General features: G+C 54.2%; 2 protein-coding genes across 2 annotated transcripts; both read right to left on the bottom strand.

Moving 5' to 3' along the window:
* Positions 1 to 16,337: 16,337 nt before the first annotated feature.
* On the bottom strand, positions 16,338 to 17,864 carry FBLL1 (fibrillarin like 1). The gene has a single exon (XM_007520874.2). It carries the CDS (start codon positions 17,226 to 17,228, stop codon positions 16,347 to 16,349), a length of 882 nt encoding a protein of 293 aa, XP_007520936.2. The 5' UTR covers positions 17,229 to 17,864; the 3' UTR covers positions 16,338 to 16,346.
* Positions 17,511 to 18,317, bottom strand: LOC132540244 (splicing factor 3A subunit 2-like). Its single transcript, XM_060197012.1, has one exon. The coding sequence runs from the start codon at positions 18,315 to 18,317 to the stop codon at positions 17,511 to 17,513; it is 807 nt and encodes a 268-aa protein (XP_060052995.1).
* Between the last annotated feature and the right edge of the window lie 1,329 nt (positions 18,318 to 19,646).

Genomic DNA, 19,646 nt, shown 5'->3' on the forward strand with positions numbered 1-19,646 from the left:
TTCATGAGTGCTAAGGCAGGACTGCAGGTGTCTCTAGCTCCCCCTCCTCTCAGTTTCTCTGCTCTAGCAAAAATATAATTAAAGAAACGGCCCTGAGCACAGTGGCATCTGCTCTTTACAACAGCTCTCCACAGGTTCCAGCCCCCGGGGTCTCCACCTGCAGGGGGAAAGCTTTGCAAATGGTGAGACAGTGCTGCAGGTGTCTCTCTGTCTCTCTTCCTATCACCCTTCCCTCTTGATTTTTGGCTGTCTCTATCTAATAAAGATCATTTTTCTCTCATTAAAAATATATAAAGCTGTGATCGATTTCCCCATAGTGACTCAGCAACTAGTTTCGTGGGTCTGTTTTCTCTTTGTATAAAGGGAGTACATTTCTGGGGGTTGGATGGTAGATGGTAGCGCAGCGGGTTAAGCACACATGGCGCAAAGGACCGGCGTAAGGATCCCGGTTCACGCCCCCAACTCCCCTCCTGCAGGGGAGTCGCTTCACAAGCAAGCAGTGAAGCAAGTCTGCAGGTGTCTATCTTGGATAGATAAGATCGGGCGTGTTCAGGTTGGTATGGCCATAGACGTGTCTATCTTTCTCTTCCCCGTCTCCTCCCCTCCTCTCTCCACATCTCTCCTTCCTATCAAACAATGACATCAATAATAATAATGACTACAACAATGATAAAACAAGCGCAACAAAAGGAAAAAAAATAGCCTCCAGGAGCAGTGGATTTGTGGTGTAGGTACCAAGCCCCAGCAATAACCCTGGAGGCAAAAAAAAAAAGTACATTTCTGTGTTATCTGTGGGCTCTGGGGCAACTTGAAGCAGCGGATTCCAAGGTCACTTTGGATGACAGCTTTAGGAAGCCCTGTTTATGCTGGGGTGGGGGTGGGGGAGGATTACTGCTAAGGCTCGGTGTCTGCACAACAAATCAGCCATTCCTGGAAGCCATTTTTCCTTTCATGTGGGACAGGACAGAGAAACTGAGGGGGAGAAAGATAACTGCAGGTGGGGGGAGAGGGTTCAAACCCAGGTCCGTGTGGTGATGCTGTGTGTGCTAAGCCAGGTGTCTTCACCGCTCTCCCTCCTCCTCCTCCTCCTCAAGGACTTTTTCTTTCTTGCCTCCAGGGTTATCTCTGGGGCTCGGTGCCTGCAGTACAGTCCAGTTTTCCATTATTGGATAGAACAGAGAAATGAAGACAGGAGTTAAGCGCAGGTGGCGCAAAGCGCAGGGACCGGCAGAAGGATCCCGGTTCGAGCCCCCGGCTCCCCACCTGCAGGGGAGTCGCTTCACAGGCGGTGAAGCAGGTCTGCGGGTGTCTGTCTTTCTCTCCCCCTCTCTGTCTTCCCCTCCTCTCTCCATCTCTCTCTGTCCTATCCAATGACAGCAACAACAATAATAATAAACACAACAATGATAAAAGGGGGAAAATGGTCTCCAGGAGCAGTGGATAACACTGGAGGCAAAAAACAAAACAAAACAAAAAAATAAGGGCAACAGGGAGTCGGGCAGTAGCGCAGCGGGTTAAGTGCAGGTGGCGCAAAGCGCAGGGACCGGCATAAGGATCCCGGTTCGAACCCCGGCTCCCCACCTGCAGCGGAGTCGCTTCACAGGCGGTGAAGCAGGTCTGTAGGTGTCTGTCTTTCTCTCCTCCTCTCTGTCTTCCCCTCCTCTCTCCATTTCTCTCTGTCCTATCCAACCACGACAACAACAATAATAACTACAACAATAAAAAAAAAAAAAAACAAGGGCAATAAATAAAATTAAAATAAGGGCAACAAAACGGAAAATAAGTATAAAAAATTTGTTTTAAGTTTTAAAAATAAGGCAATACAGGAAGCTGGAGGGCAGGGGGTAGATAGCACAATGGTTATGCAAAATGACTCTCATGCTTGAGGCTCCAAAGTCCCAGGTTCAGTCCCCTGCACCACCCTAAACCAGAGCTGAACAGTGCTTTGGTTAAAAAACAAACAAACAAAAACATTAATCCTCCAATAAAGAAAAAGAAAAGAGACATCAGAGAAATAGTAAATATCACAATAGAGTACTGTGAACACCTCTATAGCCCACAAATCGAACTATGCAGGAAAATTTAACAAGTATGTAGTCATATAGTATTCCACACCGAGTCAGGGGGAAACAAAAACAGAACAATCACGAGTAAAGAAATTGAAACAGTCATCATTGTCCTCAAACCAAATTCCCAGTCAGACTAAACAGCTTCACTAGTGCACTTCAAAGATCGAATACCTGGGAGTCAGGCGCAGCGGGTTAAGCGCACGTGGCGCAAAGCGCAAAGACCGGCGGAAGGACCCCAGTTCGAGCCCCCGGCTCCCCACCTGCAGGGGAGTCGCTTCACAGGCGGTGAAGCAGGTCTGCGGGTGTCTGTCTTTCTCTCCCCTTCTGTCTTCCCCTCCTCTCTCCATTTCTCTCTGTCCTATCCAACAACAACAATGTTAAACAGCAAGGGCAACAAAAGGGAAAATAAATTTAAAATGTCTAATACCTGTCGTCAAACTTCTAAAACAATGAAAATATATTTCGAGGCCAATATTACCCTGATTCCAAAAAGCAATGGTAATACAAGTGATAAACTGTAGTGAACATAGCTCGGAGTGAATTCAACAATACGGGGACAACACGTCAGACCAGGTGGGATTTATCCCAGTAAAACAAGAATGGTTCCACACAAGCAAACGAATGTGATAGCCCATATCAACAAAAGGAATAACGGACAACAAAAAATCCTGATATCCAGATGCAGAAAAAGCATTTGACAAGAATCAACACCCGTTAATGACAGAATTTATCAAGACAGAAAAACAACTCCAGCTGGAAGTGAGCTGAAGAATCGGCCGTCAGCACTGCGGACGAGCCCTGGAATCACCTGAGAGTGCCGGCCGTCAGGAAAAAAGCTCCAGCCCTGTGCTGCCCCTCGGCCTCTGTATCTGGACGAAGATGTGGCCCGTCACACATGCCTGAGGCCCTGGCTCCTCAAACATAAGTAAATGGGGGGGGGGGGACGGGCGGTAGCGCAGTGGGTTAAGCGCAGGTGGCGCAGAACACAAGGACCTGAGTCAGGGTCCCTGGTTCGAGCCCCCAGCTCCCCACAAGCAGGGGAGTTGCTTCACAGGCGGTGAAGCAGGTCTGCAGGTGTCTGTCTTTCCTCCTCTCAGTCTTCCCCTCCTCTCTCCATTTCTCTCTGTCCTGTCCAACAACGATGACAGCAATAACAACAACAGTAGTAACAAAAACAACGATAAACAACAAGGGCAACAATGGGGGGGGGGGGAATAGCCTCCAGGAGCAGTGGATTCATAGTGCAGGCACTATGAGTCCCCAGCAGTAACCCTGAGGGCAAAAAAATCAATCAATCAATCAATTAAATCACCCTTTTCACAGCCACACACTATGGCCCGGAACGGAAGCTGACCCGGGAGAGCTGCGGAGGGAAGACAGCTCCTCCTGCCCTGTCCCAGGGGGCCCCTGATGGGTGGAGCAAGGTGCGTGGTCACTTCCTACGGCAATAGCTACAAAGCCTGTTGATTTATTACTTTACTGGACAGAAACACATTGCGAGGGAAAGGGAAGATAGGAAGGGGAAAAAGACACATGCAGTAAGCACTACCTCACCACCCACCCGGAAGGCTTCAGGGACAGGGGCTTGAACCTGGGTCCTTGGACGGCATAGGTGATGTGTGTACTCTGCTGTGTATGCCACCACCTGGCCCCAGTACAAATCCTTTTTATTTATTTTTTAAACTTTTAAAAAAGTATTTATTTATTCCCTTTTGTTGCACTTGTTTTCATTGTTACTGTAGTTACTATTGTCGTCGTTGTTGGATAGGACAGAGAGAAATGGAGAGAGGAGGGAAAGACAGAGAGGGGGAGAGAAAGACAGACACCTGCAGACCTGCTTCACCTCTTGTGAAGCGACTCCCTTGTAGGTGGGGAGCCGGTGCTCGAACCAGGATCCTTCCGCCAGTCCTTGCGCTTTGCACCATATGCGCTTAACCCGCTGAGCTACCACCCCACTCCCGTTTTTTTTGTTGTTGTTGTTTTTTTAAAAGATATTCCTGGTTCTTGGGGCTGGGTGGTGGTGCAGTTGGTTGAACGCACATATTACAGTGCGCAAGAACCCAGGTTCGAGCTCCTGCCCCCCCCCCCTGCAGGGGGTAAGCTTTGCAAGTGGTGAAGCAGGGCTGCAGGTATCTTTCTGTCTCTTTCTCTCTGTCTCCCCCTTCCTCTTGATTTCTGACTGTCTCTATCCAATGAATAAAGATAATAAAAAATTTTTTTAAAGATATCCCTGAGAGTCGGGCGGTAGCGCAGTGGGTTAAGCGCACATGGTGCAAAGCGCAAGGACTGGCATAAGGATCCTGGTTCGAGCTCCCGACTCCCCACCTGCAGGGGGGTCACCTCACAAGCGGTGAAGCAGGTCTGCAGGTGTCTGTCTTTCTCTCCCCCTCTCTGTCTTCCCCTCCTCTCTCCATTTCTCTCTGTCCTATCCAACAATGATGACATCAATAACAACAATAATAACTACAACAATAAAACAATAAGGGCAACAAAAAGGAATAAATAAATATTTTTTTAAAAAAAGATATTCCTGGTTCTTATATTTGAGGATTTTCAAGTTTTCTGAAATAAATTTGGACGATCTATCTCTGAAGCTTTACTAAAACAAACAACAGATACCTTTAAACATTTATTTATTTTCAAGAGAGAACTCAGTTCTGGCATAGGGAGAGCACACATCACTATGCACAAGGACCCAGGTTCAAGACCCCACACCTACCTGCAGGGGAAGCAGGTGTCTTTCTCTCTCCCTCTCTATTTCCTCCTCCTCCCCTCTCAATTTCTCTCTGTCCTATGGGGACAGTGGATTTGTAGCGCCACCACAGAGCCCCATCTATAACCCTGGAGGCGAAAAAAAAAAAAGAAAAGAAATAAAACAACATACAGAAGCCAGACCTTCCACCTGCTGTGCCCCATCGTGACCCTGGGTCCATCCTCCCAGAGGGCTAAAGAACAGGAGAGCTGTCAGGCAGGGGTGGGGTGCGGCGTTCTGGTGGTGGAGTTGTGCCCTCTTAGCCTATGGCTTTAGTCAGTGTTTCCTTTTTTTTTAATTGTTGTTGTTGATGTTGTCGTTGTTGGATAGGACAGAAAGAAATGGAGAGAGGAGGGGAAGACAGAGAGGAGGAGAGAAAGACAGACACCTGCAGACCTGCTTCACCGCCTGTGAAGCGACTCCCCTGCAGGTGGGGAGCTGGGGGCTCGAACCGGGATCCTTATGCCGGTCCTTGTGCTTTGTGCCACCTGCGCTTAACCCGCTGTGCCACTGCTCTATTCCCCAGTGTTTCCTTTTTTTAAAAAAAAAAAATTTATTTATTCCTTTTTTTGTTGCCCTTGTTTTTATTGTTGTAGTTATTGTTGTCATCGTTGTTGGCTAGGACAGAGAGAAATGGAGAGAGGAGGGGAAGACAGAGAGGGGGAGAGAAAGACAGACACCTGCAGACCTGCTTCACCGCCTGTGAAGCGACTCCCCTGCAGGTGGGGAGCCGGGGGCTCGAACCGGGATCCTTACGCCGGTCCTTGCGCTTCTCACCACGTGCGCTTAACCCGCTGCGCTGCCGCCCGACTCCCGCGTGTTTCCTTTTATAAATAAAAATTTTAAAAGAAAAACTACAGAAATAAATAGAACTAAACTTGTAACACCTGAAGGCGTGAAACCATCATCTACCTGAGTGGCTGATGACAACCCAGCCAACAGAACCGACAGACTTACACACCCCGGGTAAGCGTGACTGCCAGGACCCAGGCAGAATTCTATTCCGAGCTGTGAGAAAGAGCGAGGCCTTAAACACAGGGGGGCTTTCCCGAAACCAGCCCTGGCGCAAAGACTCAGTCTCAATGCATGGGGAAGAAGGCTGTGATAGACAGCTCAAGGGAGCAGGCGGGTGAGAGGCAAACGCCTTGCATCCTGGCCAGGAACAGGTTCTCTAAAACCAACATCACCTCAGTGAGAAAAAAAAAATGGGGGTGGTGTAGGGTGGGGGTCGGGCGGTAGCGCAGCGGGTTAAGCGCACGTGGCGTGAAGCGCAGGGACCGGCGTTAGGGATCCCGGTTCAAGCCCCCGGCTCCCCACCTGCAGGGGAGTCGCTTCCCAGGCGGTGAAGCAGGTCTGCAGGTGTCTGTCTTTCTCTCCCCCTCTCTGTCTTCCCCTCCTCTCTCCATTTCTCTCTGTCCTACCCAACAACGACATCAATAATAACTACAACAATAAAACAACAAGGGCAACAAAAGGGAATAAATAAATAAAATAATAAAATAAAATAATAAAATATTAAAAAATAAATCTTAAAAACCCATATTCATCACCAAGCAGAAAAATCAAGGTATGTAAGAAAACCATACAAAAGATCAACGAAAGTAAATGTTGGTTCTTCGAAAGCGTGAACAAAATCGACAAACCTTTAGCCAGACTCACAAAACAAAAAAGAGAGAAGACCCAAATAAATTGGATAGTAAATGAAAGAGGAGATATCACAACAGACACCGCAGAAATTCAACATATCATGCGAGGCTTCTATGAACAACTCTATGCCACCAAGCTAGAGAACCTGGAAGAAATGAACGATTTCCTAGATACCTACCAACTTCCAAAACTAAGTAAAGAGGAAGTGGATAACATGAACAGGCCCATCACAGCTAATGAAATTGAAACAGTTATCAAAAATCTCCCCAAAAATAAAAGTCCTGGACCAGATGGTTTTACAAAGGAATTCTACAAAACCTTCAAAGAAGAACTAATACCTCTACTTTTAAAAGTCTTCCAGAAGATTGAAGACACTGGAATACTCCCTGCCAGCTTCTATGAAGCCAACATCACCCTGATACCAAAAGCAGACAGGGACACAACCAAAAAAGAAAACTACAGACCAATATCTCTGATGAACATAGATGCCAAAATATTGAACAAAATTCTAGCCAACCGGCTACAGCAATATATCAAAAAGATTGTTCATCATGACCAAGTGGGGTTTATCCCAGGCATGCAAGGTTGGTTTAAAAATCAAGGTGTCCTTTGAGATTTCTTATAGGAAGGTCCTGGCTAAATGGACACACATGCTATGTGTTCACACGTCATTCTTGCCCAGGTTATGCAGGTGATCGGGATGTGGCTTACTTCCCAAACGAACCAGCCTTGCTGTGCCTCTGCCAGACGCCTTGATCCTGGGAGCTCATTGTGGGCATCACATCACTCAGATGAGTGCTGGTCACCGTCTGGGAGGTCTTGCTTCCTGCCATAAAGCAATTTGTAGCTCTGGTCCCCCCCAGTCTCCAATGTCGACTGCCACACTCTAAATACTTTTTTTTTTTTTTTGCCTCCAGGGTTATTGCTGGGGCTCAGTGCCTGCACCATGAATCTACTGCTCCTGGAGGCCATTTTCTCCCCTTCTGTTGCCCTTTTTGTAGCCTTGTTGTGCTTATTGTTGTTGTTGATGTCCTTCGTAGTTGGATAGGACAGAGAGAAATGGAGAGAGGAGGGGAAGACAGAGAGGGGGAGAGAAAGACAGACACCTGCAGATCTGCTTCACCACCTGTGAAGTGACTCCCCTGCAGGTGGAGAGCCGGGGGCTCGAACTGGGATCCTTACACTGGTCCTTACGCTTTGCGCCACCTGCGCTTAACCCGCTGCGCCACCGCCCGACTCCCCCTTCCCATTTTTTAAATTTTATTTATTTTCCCTTTTGTTGCCCTTGTTTTTATTGTTGTAGTTATTATTGTTGTTGTTATTGTTGTTGTCGTTGTTAGATAGGACAGGCAGAAATGGAGAGAGGAGGGGAAGACAGAGAGGGGGAGAGAAAGATAGACACCTGCAGACCTGCTTCACTGCCCGTGACGTGACTCCCCTGCAGGTGGGGAGCCGGGGGCTCGAACCGGGATCCTTGCGCTGGTCCTTGCACTTCCCTTTTGTTTTTTTTTCCCTCCAGGGTTATTGCTGGGCTCAGTGCCTGCACCATGAAGCCACCACTCCTGGAGGCCATTTTTCCCCCCTTTTGTTACCCTGGTTGTTGTAGCCTCGTTTTTTTGGTTATTATTATTATTGCCATTGTTGATGTTGTTCGTTGTTGGATAGGACTGTTGTTGAGGTGGTCTGGTGTCGGGCTGCACCGCGGAGAAGAGAGCGGACGTCCAGAGCAAAGGGGTACACAAATCTTTATTATAGGATGGGGGGGAGGTTTGGTTCAGACCACGTGGAGCCAGCCAGCAATGGCCGTCCACGGGGGGGGGGGGGGGGAGAGCAGGGAGCGAGACCTCAGAGAGGGAGAGCCGAGAGCCAGAGAGAGGGTCCAGGGTTCAGGTCCCTGTTCAGGCGCCAAGAGTTCCTGAGTTCGAGAGTAAGGGAGAGAGTTCCTGAGTTCCTGAGTTAGACTGAGTTCCTGAGTTCTTGAGTTAGACAGAGTTCCTGAGTTCCTGAGTTGGAGAGTTTCAGGGTTACAGAGTAAGAGAGAGTTCCACAGTGGAAGAGTTTTCAGAGGGCTCCCCAGTACGAGAGTTCCAGAGTTCCAGAGTTGGAGAGTTCCTGAGTTACAGAGTAAGAGAGAGTGCTTGTGCCGCCACAAAGAGACAGCCGAGTTCTGTTTGATGATTAGTTTGTCTTAGTTTGTGAATCGTTGTTCCTGAATAAAGAAATACAGCTTCCCTGCCCAGCCGTTGTCTCCGCGTCTCTGTTACCTGCCCGCGAAGCCAACCCGGCCGGCAAGAGCCTCCGAAATTTTAACAACATAGGACAGAGAGAAATAGAGAGAGGAGGGGAAGACAGAGAGGGGGAGAGAAAGATATAGACACCTGCAGACCTGCTTCACCGCCTGTGAAGCGACTCCCCTGCAGGTGGGGAGCCGGGGGCTCGAACCGGGATCCTTATGCCGGTCCTTGTGCTTTGCACCACCACGTGCGCTTAACCCGCTGCGCCACCGCCCGACCCCCACTTCCATTTTTTTTTTAAACGGATAAGACTGAGAGAAGTTGAGAGGTAGAGGGAGACAGAGAAAGAGAGAGACACTGCTTCACAGCTTGTGAAGCATCCTCCCTGCAGGTGGGGAGAAGGGGCTCAAACCCACATCCTTGTGCTCAGAACTGTTTGTGCTTAACCAGGTGCATCACTGCTCCGTCTCCTACCCCCCCCCCACACACACACTTTTCTGAACGAGCCCTTTGCCCAAAGCCACGCGCTCTGAAACTGTACAAGCTGACATCAACATGGAAATTGGCTGTTCTGGTCAAGCCGTTCCCACCAGTCAGGACGGCTCAACAGAACACCTGCGGTCATCGCCGTCATCATCATCACCACAGCGACAGTGCAACCAGGACAGCCAGGCCCCTCCCCCACCTCACACCGGAAAACAGCCACCTTGTCCCCGTGTCTCCATAGAAACCGCTCAGGGGCTGGCCTGCGGGCTCTGGGCTCTGCACTTCAGGCCCTGCCTACGTGACTGATAGTCTGCTAAAGCTTTAGAGACCCAGTTATACATCCTTCTCTCCAAAACTGGGCATAAAGCCCACGTCTAAGACCACCCCTTTGACTTATTTAATTGGATAAACCATGGTCCCTGGGAATCTTCAGGGGATCTCTCTCTCTCTCTCTCTCTCTCTCTCTCTCCCTCTCTCTCTCTCTCATCTTCAGGATTTCATCAAAGCAAGCCAGATTTTTTTTTTTTTAATTTTTTTTTTTTAAATTTATTTATTCCCTTTTGTTGCCCTTGTTGTTTTATTGTTGTAGTTATTATTGTTGTTGTCATTGTTGGATAGGACAGAGAGAAATGGAGAGAGGAGGGGAAGACAGAGAGGAGGAGAGAAAGATAGACACCTGCAGACCTGCTTCACCGCTTGTGAAGCGAATCCCCTGCAGGTGGGGAGCCGGGGTTCGAACCGGGATCCTTATGCCGTTCCTTGTGCTTTGCGCCACCTGCGCTTAACCCGCTGCACTACAGCCCGACTCCCGCCAGATTTTTTTAAAAAAGATTTTACCTTTTTTTTTTCTTTTTAGTAACTTCATTTTATTTAATTTTATTTTAATGAGAGAGATGATAAAGAAATACCATTCTCAGCTCTGGCTCGTGGTGATGCTGGAGATTGAACCTGAGACCTCGGCATGACCGTCTTTTGCAGAGCCATGTGTTGTCTCCCCAGCTCGTTTATTTTTCCCCCAGATGAAGACAGAGACAGAGGGGTAGAGGAGACACAGAAGCTTTCTCCAGTGCGGTGGGGCCAGGCCAGAACCTGAGTCGCACACAGGGCCAAGCAGACTAGCCGTCCAGGTGGGTGATCTCACTCAGTCCTTCTCGTCACCATTTGCTCTCGAGGGGTCTGTGCCGGGTGGACTCCTCACAGATCCAGTGGGATCCTCGGGATCAGAGACCCAGATGAGACCACTGCTAACCACACCGGTGCAGAAGGGAAGGCAGGAGGGGCGGCCGGCAAAGCCTGACCCTCCCCTAAGCACACCTGGGAGACTTTTGTTTTTTCCTCCAGGGTTCTCTCTGGGGCTCAGTGTCGGTACCACCAATCCACTGCTCCTGGCGGCCATATTTTCCATTTGATTGGATAGGACAGAAATGGAGAGAGGAGGGGGGGAGAGAGAGATAGACACCTGCAGACCCCCTTTTACGGCTCGTGAAGAGTCCTCCCTGCAGGTGGGAGAGTGGGGGCTCGAACCCAGATCCTTGTGCTTAGTACTATGTGCACTTAACCGGGTGTGTAGCTGCTGGCCCCCTTCCAAAGGCCTCTTGGTGACTCACAGGCTTTTCTCTGGCGTTTTCTGAATGTCTGAACACAGACATTCAGAGAGTGGGACTGGACCACAGACCACGGACGGGTGAACCTCGAGTAGCCGTGGCGGGGGGGGCACCAGTGAAGCATGGAGGGCCCCAGCCGACTGGGCAGCACAGGCTCACACTCTTCCCAGGACATAGCGACAGGTGTCCCCACACCCTGTTCATGTCACAGCAGTGCCCGAAGCGGAACCTCTGTCTCAGTATTTTGTCCTCCTGGGGAACGGTCTGATTCTGGGGGTGCCGGGATAGGAACAGATGACTCCACCCCTGAGCTCCTGGCCCAGCCCCTTCGCTGAAAAGTCCATGTCTGCTCAGCTCAGTGCCCAGGCCTGGTGAGCGCAGCAACACAGAGCCCAGACGCTGTAGAAAGATCCCCAAGATCGATGGACAGCCAAGAGCAAATGAGAGAGAACTGGCTCAGGCAGCGTCAGAGGACTCACCAGAAGTGGCTCGATGGGAGGCTGGAAAGCTGCTTTCTCCCAGCGGAGACGTACGTACGTCTCTTCGGGACGAAGTCCGTGTCTCCGGCTTCTCCTTTCTCTCCCCACCTTCCGCTGCTCAGTCCTGGCCGCCCCTCCCTGTCCCACCCATTCTCTGTGGTTCTGGCAGCGCCCACTCCCAGCCAGCCCCCCTGAACTCCTGAGACCACCCACCACAGGGCACTAAAGCTAACGGGCTTCTGGGTTGCCGGGGTGATCCCTCCACAAAGGGAAGTGGAGCTGGGGAGTCGGGGAGTCGGGGCAGATGTTTGATTGCAAGATGAGCCTGGCCTGGTGCTTTCTGTTTCTGCCTCTGGCATTCTGGGGGCCGGGCGGTGGCGCAGCGGGTTAAGCACACGTGGCGCAAAGCGCAAGGACCAGCGGAAGGATCCTGGTTCGAGCCCCCGGCTCCCCACCTGCAGGGGAGTCGCTTCACAGGCGGTGAAGCAGGTCTGCAGGTGTCTGTCTTTCTCTCCCCCTCTCTGTCTTCCCCTCCTCTCTCCATGTCTCTCTGTCCTATCCAACAACGACGACATCAATAACCACTACAAAAATAAACAACAAGGGCAACAAAAGGGAATAAATAAATAAATCTGGCATTCTACCATCACCGTGAGGAACGGCCTCGCCTTCCTGAAGCTGCTCAGTAACTTCTCCAAGGAAGGGAAGAGACCCAGTCTGTGTCTGGAACCAGCACTCAGCTTTGGCTATCTGCCCCTCACCCTACTAAATCTCTTTCTTATCATCTGAAGTAGGGGCCTGGCAGTGGTACACCTGCCTAAAAGCACATTACCGGGGGCCAGGTGGTGGCGCAGCGGGTTAAGCACACATGGTGCAAAGCCCAAGGACCGGCGCAAGGATCCCGGTTCCAGCCCCAGGCTCACCACCTGCAGGGGGGGGAGTTACCTCACAAGCAGTGAAGCAGGTGTCTGTCTTTCTCTCCCCCTCTCTGCCTTCCCCTCCTCTCTCCTCTCTCGATCTCTCTCCCTATGCAACCAGGAGTGGTAGCTTCGGAGTGCAGGCACCAAGCCCCAGCAATAACCCTGGAGGCAAAAAAAAAAAAAAAATCTTGTTACCACCTGCAAGGGGAGAAGCTTCACAGACAGTGAGGCAGGTCCCCAGGTGTCTCTCCATCCCTCTCCCTCTCCACTTCCCCCTCCCTCTCAGCTGTGGGTTCATCCTGTAGGTGCTGAGCCCCAGTGATAATTCTGATGGCAACAACAACAAATGCTGGATTAGAGCAGGCACGTAGCTCAGTGGTAGGGAGGGCATACCTTACACGTACAAGACCCAAGTTCCATTCCCCACACACAAACCAAAAAAGACCAACGCAGAACAAAACCCTGGGGGGCCAGGGTGGTGGCGCACCTGGTTGAGTGCACATGTTACAGTGCACAAGGACCAGGGTTCAATTCCCCGGTCCCCACCTGCAGGGGGAAAGCTTCGTGAGTGGTGAAGCAGGGCTGCAGATCTCTCTCTCTCTCTCTCTCTCTCTCTCCATATCTCCCCATTCAATTTCTGGCTGTCTCTATCCAAATAAATAAATAAAAAATTAGAGTGGGGGTAAATAGCATAATGATTATGCAAAGAGACTCTTATGCATAAGGCTCCAAAGTCTCAGGTTCAATCCCCACACCACCATAAACTAGAGCTGAGAAATTCTCCATTAAGATAAAATAAAATAATGACAATAAGGAGTCGGGTGGTAGCGCAGCGGGTTAAGCGCATGTGGCACAAAGCACAAGGACCGGCATAAGGATCCCAGTTCGAGGCCCCGGCTCCCCACCTGCAGGGGAGTCGCTTCAAGGCTGAAACAGGTCTGCAGGTGTCTGTCTTTCTCTCCCCCTCTCTGCTTCTCCTCTTCTCTCCATTTCTCTCTGTCCTATCTAACAACACCGACATCAATAACAACAATAACTACAACAACAATAAAAAAAAAAACAAGGGCAACAAAAGGGAAAGTAAATAAACATAAAATAATAATAAACCTCAGGGGCTAGGTGATGGCGCACCTGGTTAAGCACTCACATTACAGTGCTCAACTACCCAGGTTCAAGTCCCTGGTCCCCACCTGTAGAGGGGAAGCTTCATGAGTGGTGGAGCAGTCCTGCAGGTGTCTCTCTGTCTCTCTTTTTATTTATTTTTAAAAGAGAGTTATTGTCTGTTTTTTAATTTTTATTATCTTTATTTATTGGATAGAGAAAGCCAGAAGTCAATAGGGAAGGGGGCTATAGGGAGGGAGAGAGACAGAGAGACCCCTGCAGTCCTGCTTCACCACTTGCAAAGCTTTCCCCCTGCTGGTGAGGACCGGGGGCTTGAACCCTGGTCCTTGTGCAAAGTATATATGTGCTTAACCAGGTGTGCCACCACCCAGCCCCCTATTTATTTATTTTTTAAAGAAACTTTATTTTTTATTTTTCTCCTTTGTTGCCCTTGTTGTTTATTGTCGTTGTTGCTGACGCAGTTGTTGTTGGATAGGACAGAGAGACATGGAGAGAGGAGGGGAAGACAGAGAGGGGGAGAGAAAGGCAGACACCTGCAGACCTGCTTCACCGCCTGTGAAGCGACTCCCCTGCAGGTGGGGAGCCGGGGGCTCGAACCGGGATCCTTAGGCCGGTCCTTGCGTTTTGTGCCACGTGCGCTTAACCCACTGCACCACCACCTGGGTCCCTCTCTCTCCCTCTCTATCTTCCCCTCCCCTCTCAATTTCTCTGTCTCTATCCATTAACAAATAAATAAATAGATAAATATTAAAATAATCCTCAAACCCCCAATCTGGCTTCTTTCCTTTCGTTTTTAGGAGGCCGGCTGTCAGGTAACAGACTAGCCTCTATCCACTTACTCACAGGCTAAGCGCCGGTGCCCTTAGCAGCTGGCATTGTGGGGGGGGGGATATGAGGCCCGGGAGGTGGGCTGGGCGAGTCAGATTGGAAGGTACCGAGTCCAGCAACTCCGTGTCTGCTGAGACGGCCTCAGAGACAGCTTCCTGATGGTAAGAGGCTTCCAGATGTTAGCCCCTGGAAATGCTTATAATCTGTGCTTGTCATCTGATAGTGAGGCATTTGTAAGTAGGCCTCGATGCAGGACAGAGAGACTGCGAGTCTAACAAAGGGTCAAGAATGTGCAGAGTCTGAGACGGTGCAGCTGGGTAGTGCAGGCTGGCCTTCACCGGGCGAGCAGGCGACCAGGAGAGACGGTGGGGGTCAGACTGAACTGTCACTGAGAAGGCGGTTTCTGTAACCGGCCAGCTTCCGCCCTCCTTAAAGGGACCCCCCACACCCCCAGTGGCGTAGCTTATGCTGAGGCTAACCTTTCCCAGACACGGCTCTGCAGGACGCGTAACAGTAACTGAGGCGGCCAGACCCTGAGCAGTGGGTCCCAGTCCCAGCCCTCAGCCTTGAGCCTCTGCTTCTGTGATGAGCTGTCTGCTCCCAGCCTGCACCCCGACGTCAGCCTGGGCCGGCCCTGTGATTGGGGCCGGAGTGCTCAGCGTGATCTGAGCTCCCGGCCGCGCGTAAATAAAGGTCTCCTTTCTTCCTTCACCCACCTCGGCTTCAGTCATCTTATTATTATTTTAAAAATATTTATTTTTTTATTTTCCCATTTGCCCTTGTTTTTTATTGTTGTTGTAGTTATTGATATCATCGTTGTTGGACAGGACAGAGAGAAATGGAGAGAGGAGAGGAAGACAGAGGGGAAAAGATAGACACCTGCAGACCTGCTTCACCACCCGTGAAGCGACTCCCCTGCAGGTGGGGAGCCGGGGGCTCAAACCGGGATCCTTATGCCAGTCCTTACGCTTTGCACCACATGTGCTTAACCCGCTGCGCTACCGCCTGACTCATTATTATTATTATTATTATTATTATTTTACCAGAGCACTGCTCAGCTCTGGTTTTTGGTGGTGCAGGGGGATTGAACGTGGGACTTCAGAGTGTCAGGCATGAGAGTCTCTTTGCATAACCGTGATGCCATCTACCCCCGCCCTCAGTCATCTTGATTATTAAGAGTTCCTTAACACTGGGAGCTGCCTCTTCTGGTTCTGTTTCTGATGCTCCATCATCGCTGATCAGCGGGGAGCTGTGGGGGCCGGACCGCACCCTCACCCCCGCCTTCCGTATTTTCATGTCTGAGGGCTGGCGCGGCAGCTCGCCTGACTACATGCCACAGGCCGCAGGTGCCAGGCCCCTGCGTCTTCTCTCCCGAGTCAGTAAGGAGTGGCACATGGGAGGGCCCAGCTCTGTGGGCGTCTTCTGCTCAGATGTGGGTGCTGAAGGTGGAAGGGGGAGACCTCGTGGGCCTGTGGGAACCAACAGCGGGTTTGAGGGGCAGCGGCAAGGTGCCACCCCCTCCGTGGCTGTATCAGCTCGGGCAGAGGTGTAACTTGGTGCAGGAAGGGACCACTGCACAGGGCATGGGGGGGGGGGGGCTGGAAGAGGAGGCGAGGGAGCTCAGGGCTCCTGCTTCGGGTGGGAGGGGCCGGGTGGGCTAAGATGTCCCCTGGCCCACACCTCACCCGGCTCCTGGGGTCAGACCTGACCATGCCCTGGCAGTGTCCCCGAAGTCTGCAAGCCCGCCAGAGACTCCCGGCCCTGCTTCCCCGCTGGTAAGGAGGAAGCAGGGCCCTGGGGCGCTCAGAGCACCCCACACCCCCCATACTCCCCCCTCTGCCTGTGGCTGCCTTAGGCCACAGGGCTCTGGGGAGTGCTACCCGGGGGTGACCCACAGTGAGCTCGCCCACACACCAGGAAGGCTTGCTTAATGCTATTTAATGGGGACTACGAGACACAGCACACAGCAGACCACAGCCCACCAAGCCCCCCCACCTCCCCTCCTACCCGGCCGCACCCCACCCACGCGCAGGACTCCTTCTCGCCCAGCCGAGGTGGGGCAAAAGGCCGAGTCTCACCATCCGCAGGTGCTGAAGGGGGTTGGCGGCCTTGGCCGCCAGCGGGGCGGAGGACCAGGACCGGGGTCCCAGGCGGGGCGGCCACTGTCCGGCAGAGTCCGGGCGAGCCGCTGGCTGGAGGGGCGCCCTACTTGCCGCCGCCCTTGGGCTGGGGCCGGTAGACGCCGATGACCACGGCGTGGTCGCGCTCGTAGGGCTCCAGCGTGAGCTGCTCCTGCGGCTTCAGGTTCTCCTGCTGCAGTTTGCGCACCTCGGAGGCGAACACGGCCTCGGCCGGCGCGGTGGAGTCCACGCAGTTGGCCTTGATGGAGATGAGGAAGTGGCCGCCGTTGCGCAGGAAGGTGTGCGCGTTGAGGGCCACGATGCGGGACTGGTCGGGCTGCGCCACGTCGGCGAAGATCACGTCCACCATGCCCACCAGCATGCGGTAGCGCAGCGGGTGGCGCGCGTCCTCCAGCAGCGGGATGATGTTGGTCCTCTTCTCGGCCACGTTGACCAGGTCGCGGCCGGCGCGGTGCGAGAACTCCACGGCGTACACCAGCCCGTCGGGGCCCACGATGTCCGACACGTGCGACACGGTGGTGCCCGACGCGGCGCCCAGGTAGAGCACGCGGGCGCGCGGCTTGATGTGGATGTGGCCCACGCCGCCCAGGATGGCGGCCGCCAGCTTGGAGCGGAACGGGTTCCAGGTGCGGTACTCGAGCTGCGCGCCGCCCTCGCCCACCGACACGCGCCGCTCGCCGTACACCGACTGGCCGGGCACCAGGCTCAGCGTGACCAGCGCGTCCTCCGCGCCGCGGTACAGGAACACGCCCTCGTGCCGGTGCGGCTCCACCGCCGCCGCCACCCGCGGGCTCCTGCGCCGCCGCCCCCGCCCCCGCGCCGCGCCCCCCGCCCCGCCGCCCCCGCGCCCCCGGCCCCGCGCCCCGCCGCCCCGGCCCCCGCCGCGCCCGCCGCGCCCGCCGCCTCCCCAGCCGCCGCGCCCCCCGCGCCAGCTCGCCGCCTTCATCGCGCCCGGGGCGGGTGCTCGGAGGCCCGGGCGGGTGTCTGGGGCGACGGGTGGGTGTCTGGGGTGCCCGGGTGGGTGTCAGGGGCGACGGGTGGGTGTCTGGGGCGATGGGTGGCTGTCTGGGGTGCCCGGGTGGGTGTCAGGGGTGACGGGTGGGTGTCTGGGGTGCCCGGGTGGGTGTCAGGGGCGACGGGTGGGTGTCTGGGGTGCCCGGGTGGGTGTCAGGGGAGACGGGTGGGTGTCTGGGGCGACGGGTGGGTGTCTGGGGTGCCCGGGTGGGTGTCAGGGGCGACGGGTGGGTGTCTGGGGCGACGGGTGGGTGTCTGGGGTGCCCGGGTGGGTGTCAGGGGTGATGGGTGGGTGTCTGGGTGCCCGGGTGGGTGTCAGGGGCGACGGGTGGGTGTCTGGGGCGATGGATGGGTGTCTGGGGCGACGGGTGGGTGTCTGGGGCGATGGGTGGGTGTCTGGGGTGCCCGGGTGGGTGTCTGGGGTGCCCGGCTGGGTGTCTGGGGTGCCCGGGTGGGTGTCTGGGGCGACGGGCGGGTGTCTGGGGCGACGGGCGGGTGTCTGGGGCGACGGGTGGGTGTCTGGGGCGCCCAGGTGGGTGTCTAGGGTGCTCAGAGGCCCGGGTGGGTGTCTGGGGCGCCCGGTGGGTGTCAGGGGTCCCTGGAGGCCCCGGTGGGTGTCAGGGGTCCCTCTGGATGCCCCGGGCAGGTGTCGGGGGTCCCTGGAGGCCCGGGCGGGTGTCAGGGGCGCCCGGTGGGTGTCAGGGGTCCCTGGAGGCCCCGGGCAGGTGTCGGGGGTCCTTGGAGGCCAGGGCGGGTGTCGGGGGTACCGGCGGCCTGGGCGGGAGTCTGGGGTCCTCGGCGGCCCTGACGGGTTGTCTGGGGGTCCCCGCCGGCCCGCGCAGTCGTCCCGCGCCCCCTGCTCCCGCGGCTGTGGTCCGGGCGGCGGCCTGGTCGGGCGGGTCTCCCGGCGGTGTCGGCGCGGCTCCGGCGAGGTGGGCGGCGCCCCGGCTCCACCGCAGCCCGCAGCCCGCAGCCCGCAGCCCGGAGCCGCCCTCTGACGCAGCCGCAGCCGCGTTAGCATCACGCCCGCCCCGCAAGCCCCCTCCCAGCCCGCGCAGCCGCAGCCGCAGCCCCGGGGCCTCGGCGGCCGCTCCCCCTGCGGTCAGCCGCCTCTCAGGGGCGGACACCGCCGCGGACGCAGGCTGGGTCCCTCCCGGGCCTCCCCCTTGAGTCGTTTATCGGGCGGGGGAGCAGAAAGTGCCAAGCCGGGCAGTGCACCGGGACCCCGTGCCCCAGGCCCGAGACAGGCTGGTCCCCAGCAGCCACATGCCAGCGCTGAGCCGGGCTCCGGGCAGTCACAGAAATAAGCCTCGGGGTCGGGCGGTGGCGCAAAGCGCAGGGACCGGCGTGAGGATCCCGGTTCGAGCCCCCGGCTCCCCACCAGCAGGGGAGTCGCTTCATAGGTGGTGAAGCAGGTCTGCAGGTGTCTGTCTTTCTCTCCTCCTCTCTGTCTTCCCCTCCTCTCTCCATTTCTCTCTGTCCTATCCAACAAGGAACAGCATCAACAATGGTAATAATAACCACAACGAGGCTACAACAACAAGGGCAACAAAAGGGGGGAAAAATGGCCTCCAGGAGCGGTGGATTCATGGTGCAGGCACTGAGCCCAGCAATAACCCTGGTGGAAAACAAAAAAAAAAGAAAAAAGAAATAAACCTCGGGTTCAGCGCAGGTGGCAAAGCTCAAAGACTGTTGGAAGGCTCCCGGTTCGATCCCCCAGCTCCCCGCCTGCAGAGGAGTCGTTTCACAGGCGGTGAAGCAGGTCTGCAGGTGTCTTTCTCTCCCCCTCTCTGTCTTCCCCTCCTTTCCCCATTTCTCTCTGTCCTATCCAGTAACAACAACAATAACTACAACAATAAAAACAAGGGCAACAAAAGGGAATAAATATTAAAAAAAAAAAAAACACCCATAAGGGGGGGCCGGGCGGTAGCGCACCGGGTTAAGCGCATGTAGTTCGAAATGCAAGGCTGGCGGTTTGAGCCCCCGGCTCCCTCCTGCAGGGGGGTCGCTTCACAAGCAGTGAAGCAGGTCTACAGGTGTCTCTCATTCAGTCTTCTCCTCCTCTCGAGTTTTCTCTGTCCTATCCAACAAGGGTAACAAGATGGAAAAAGATGGCCTCCACGAACTGTGGCTTCATAGTGCAGGCACTGAGCCCCAGCCGTAACTCTGGGGGCAGTAAATAAATAAACCTTAAGGGAGGGCTGGGCCTTGGCGACCTGGTTTATGGTGGTGCAGGGGATTGAACAAGGGACTCTGGAGCCTCAGGCATGAGACTCTCTGCATAACCATTAGGCCATCTAACCCCCACGCCCCATTTTGGGTTTTGTATGGCATGTCTCCTGTGAGGGCT

The sequence above is a fragment of the Erinaceus europaeus genome, chromosome 9, assembly GCF_950295315.1.
Source record: "Erinaceus europaeus chromosome 9, mEriEur2.1, whole genome shotgun sequence".
In the NCBI taxonomy this organism is placed as follows: Eukaryota; Metazoa; Chordata; class Mammalia; order Eulipotyphla; family Erinaceidae; genus Erinaceus; species Erinaceus europaeus.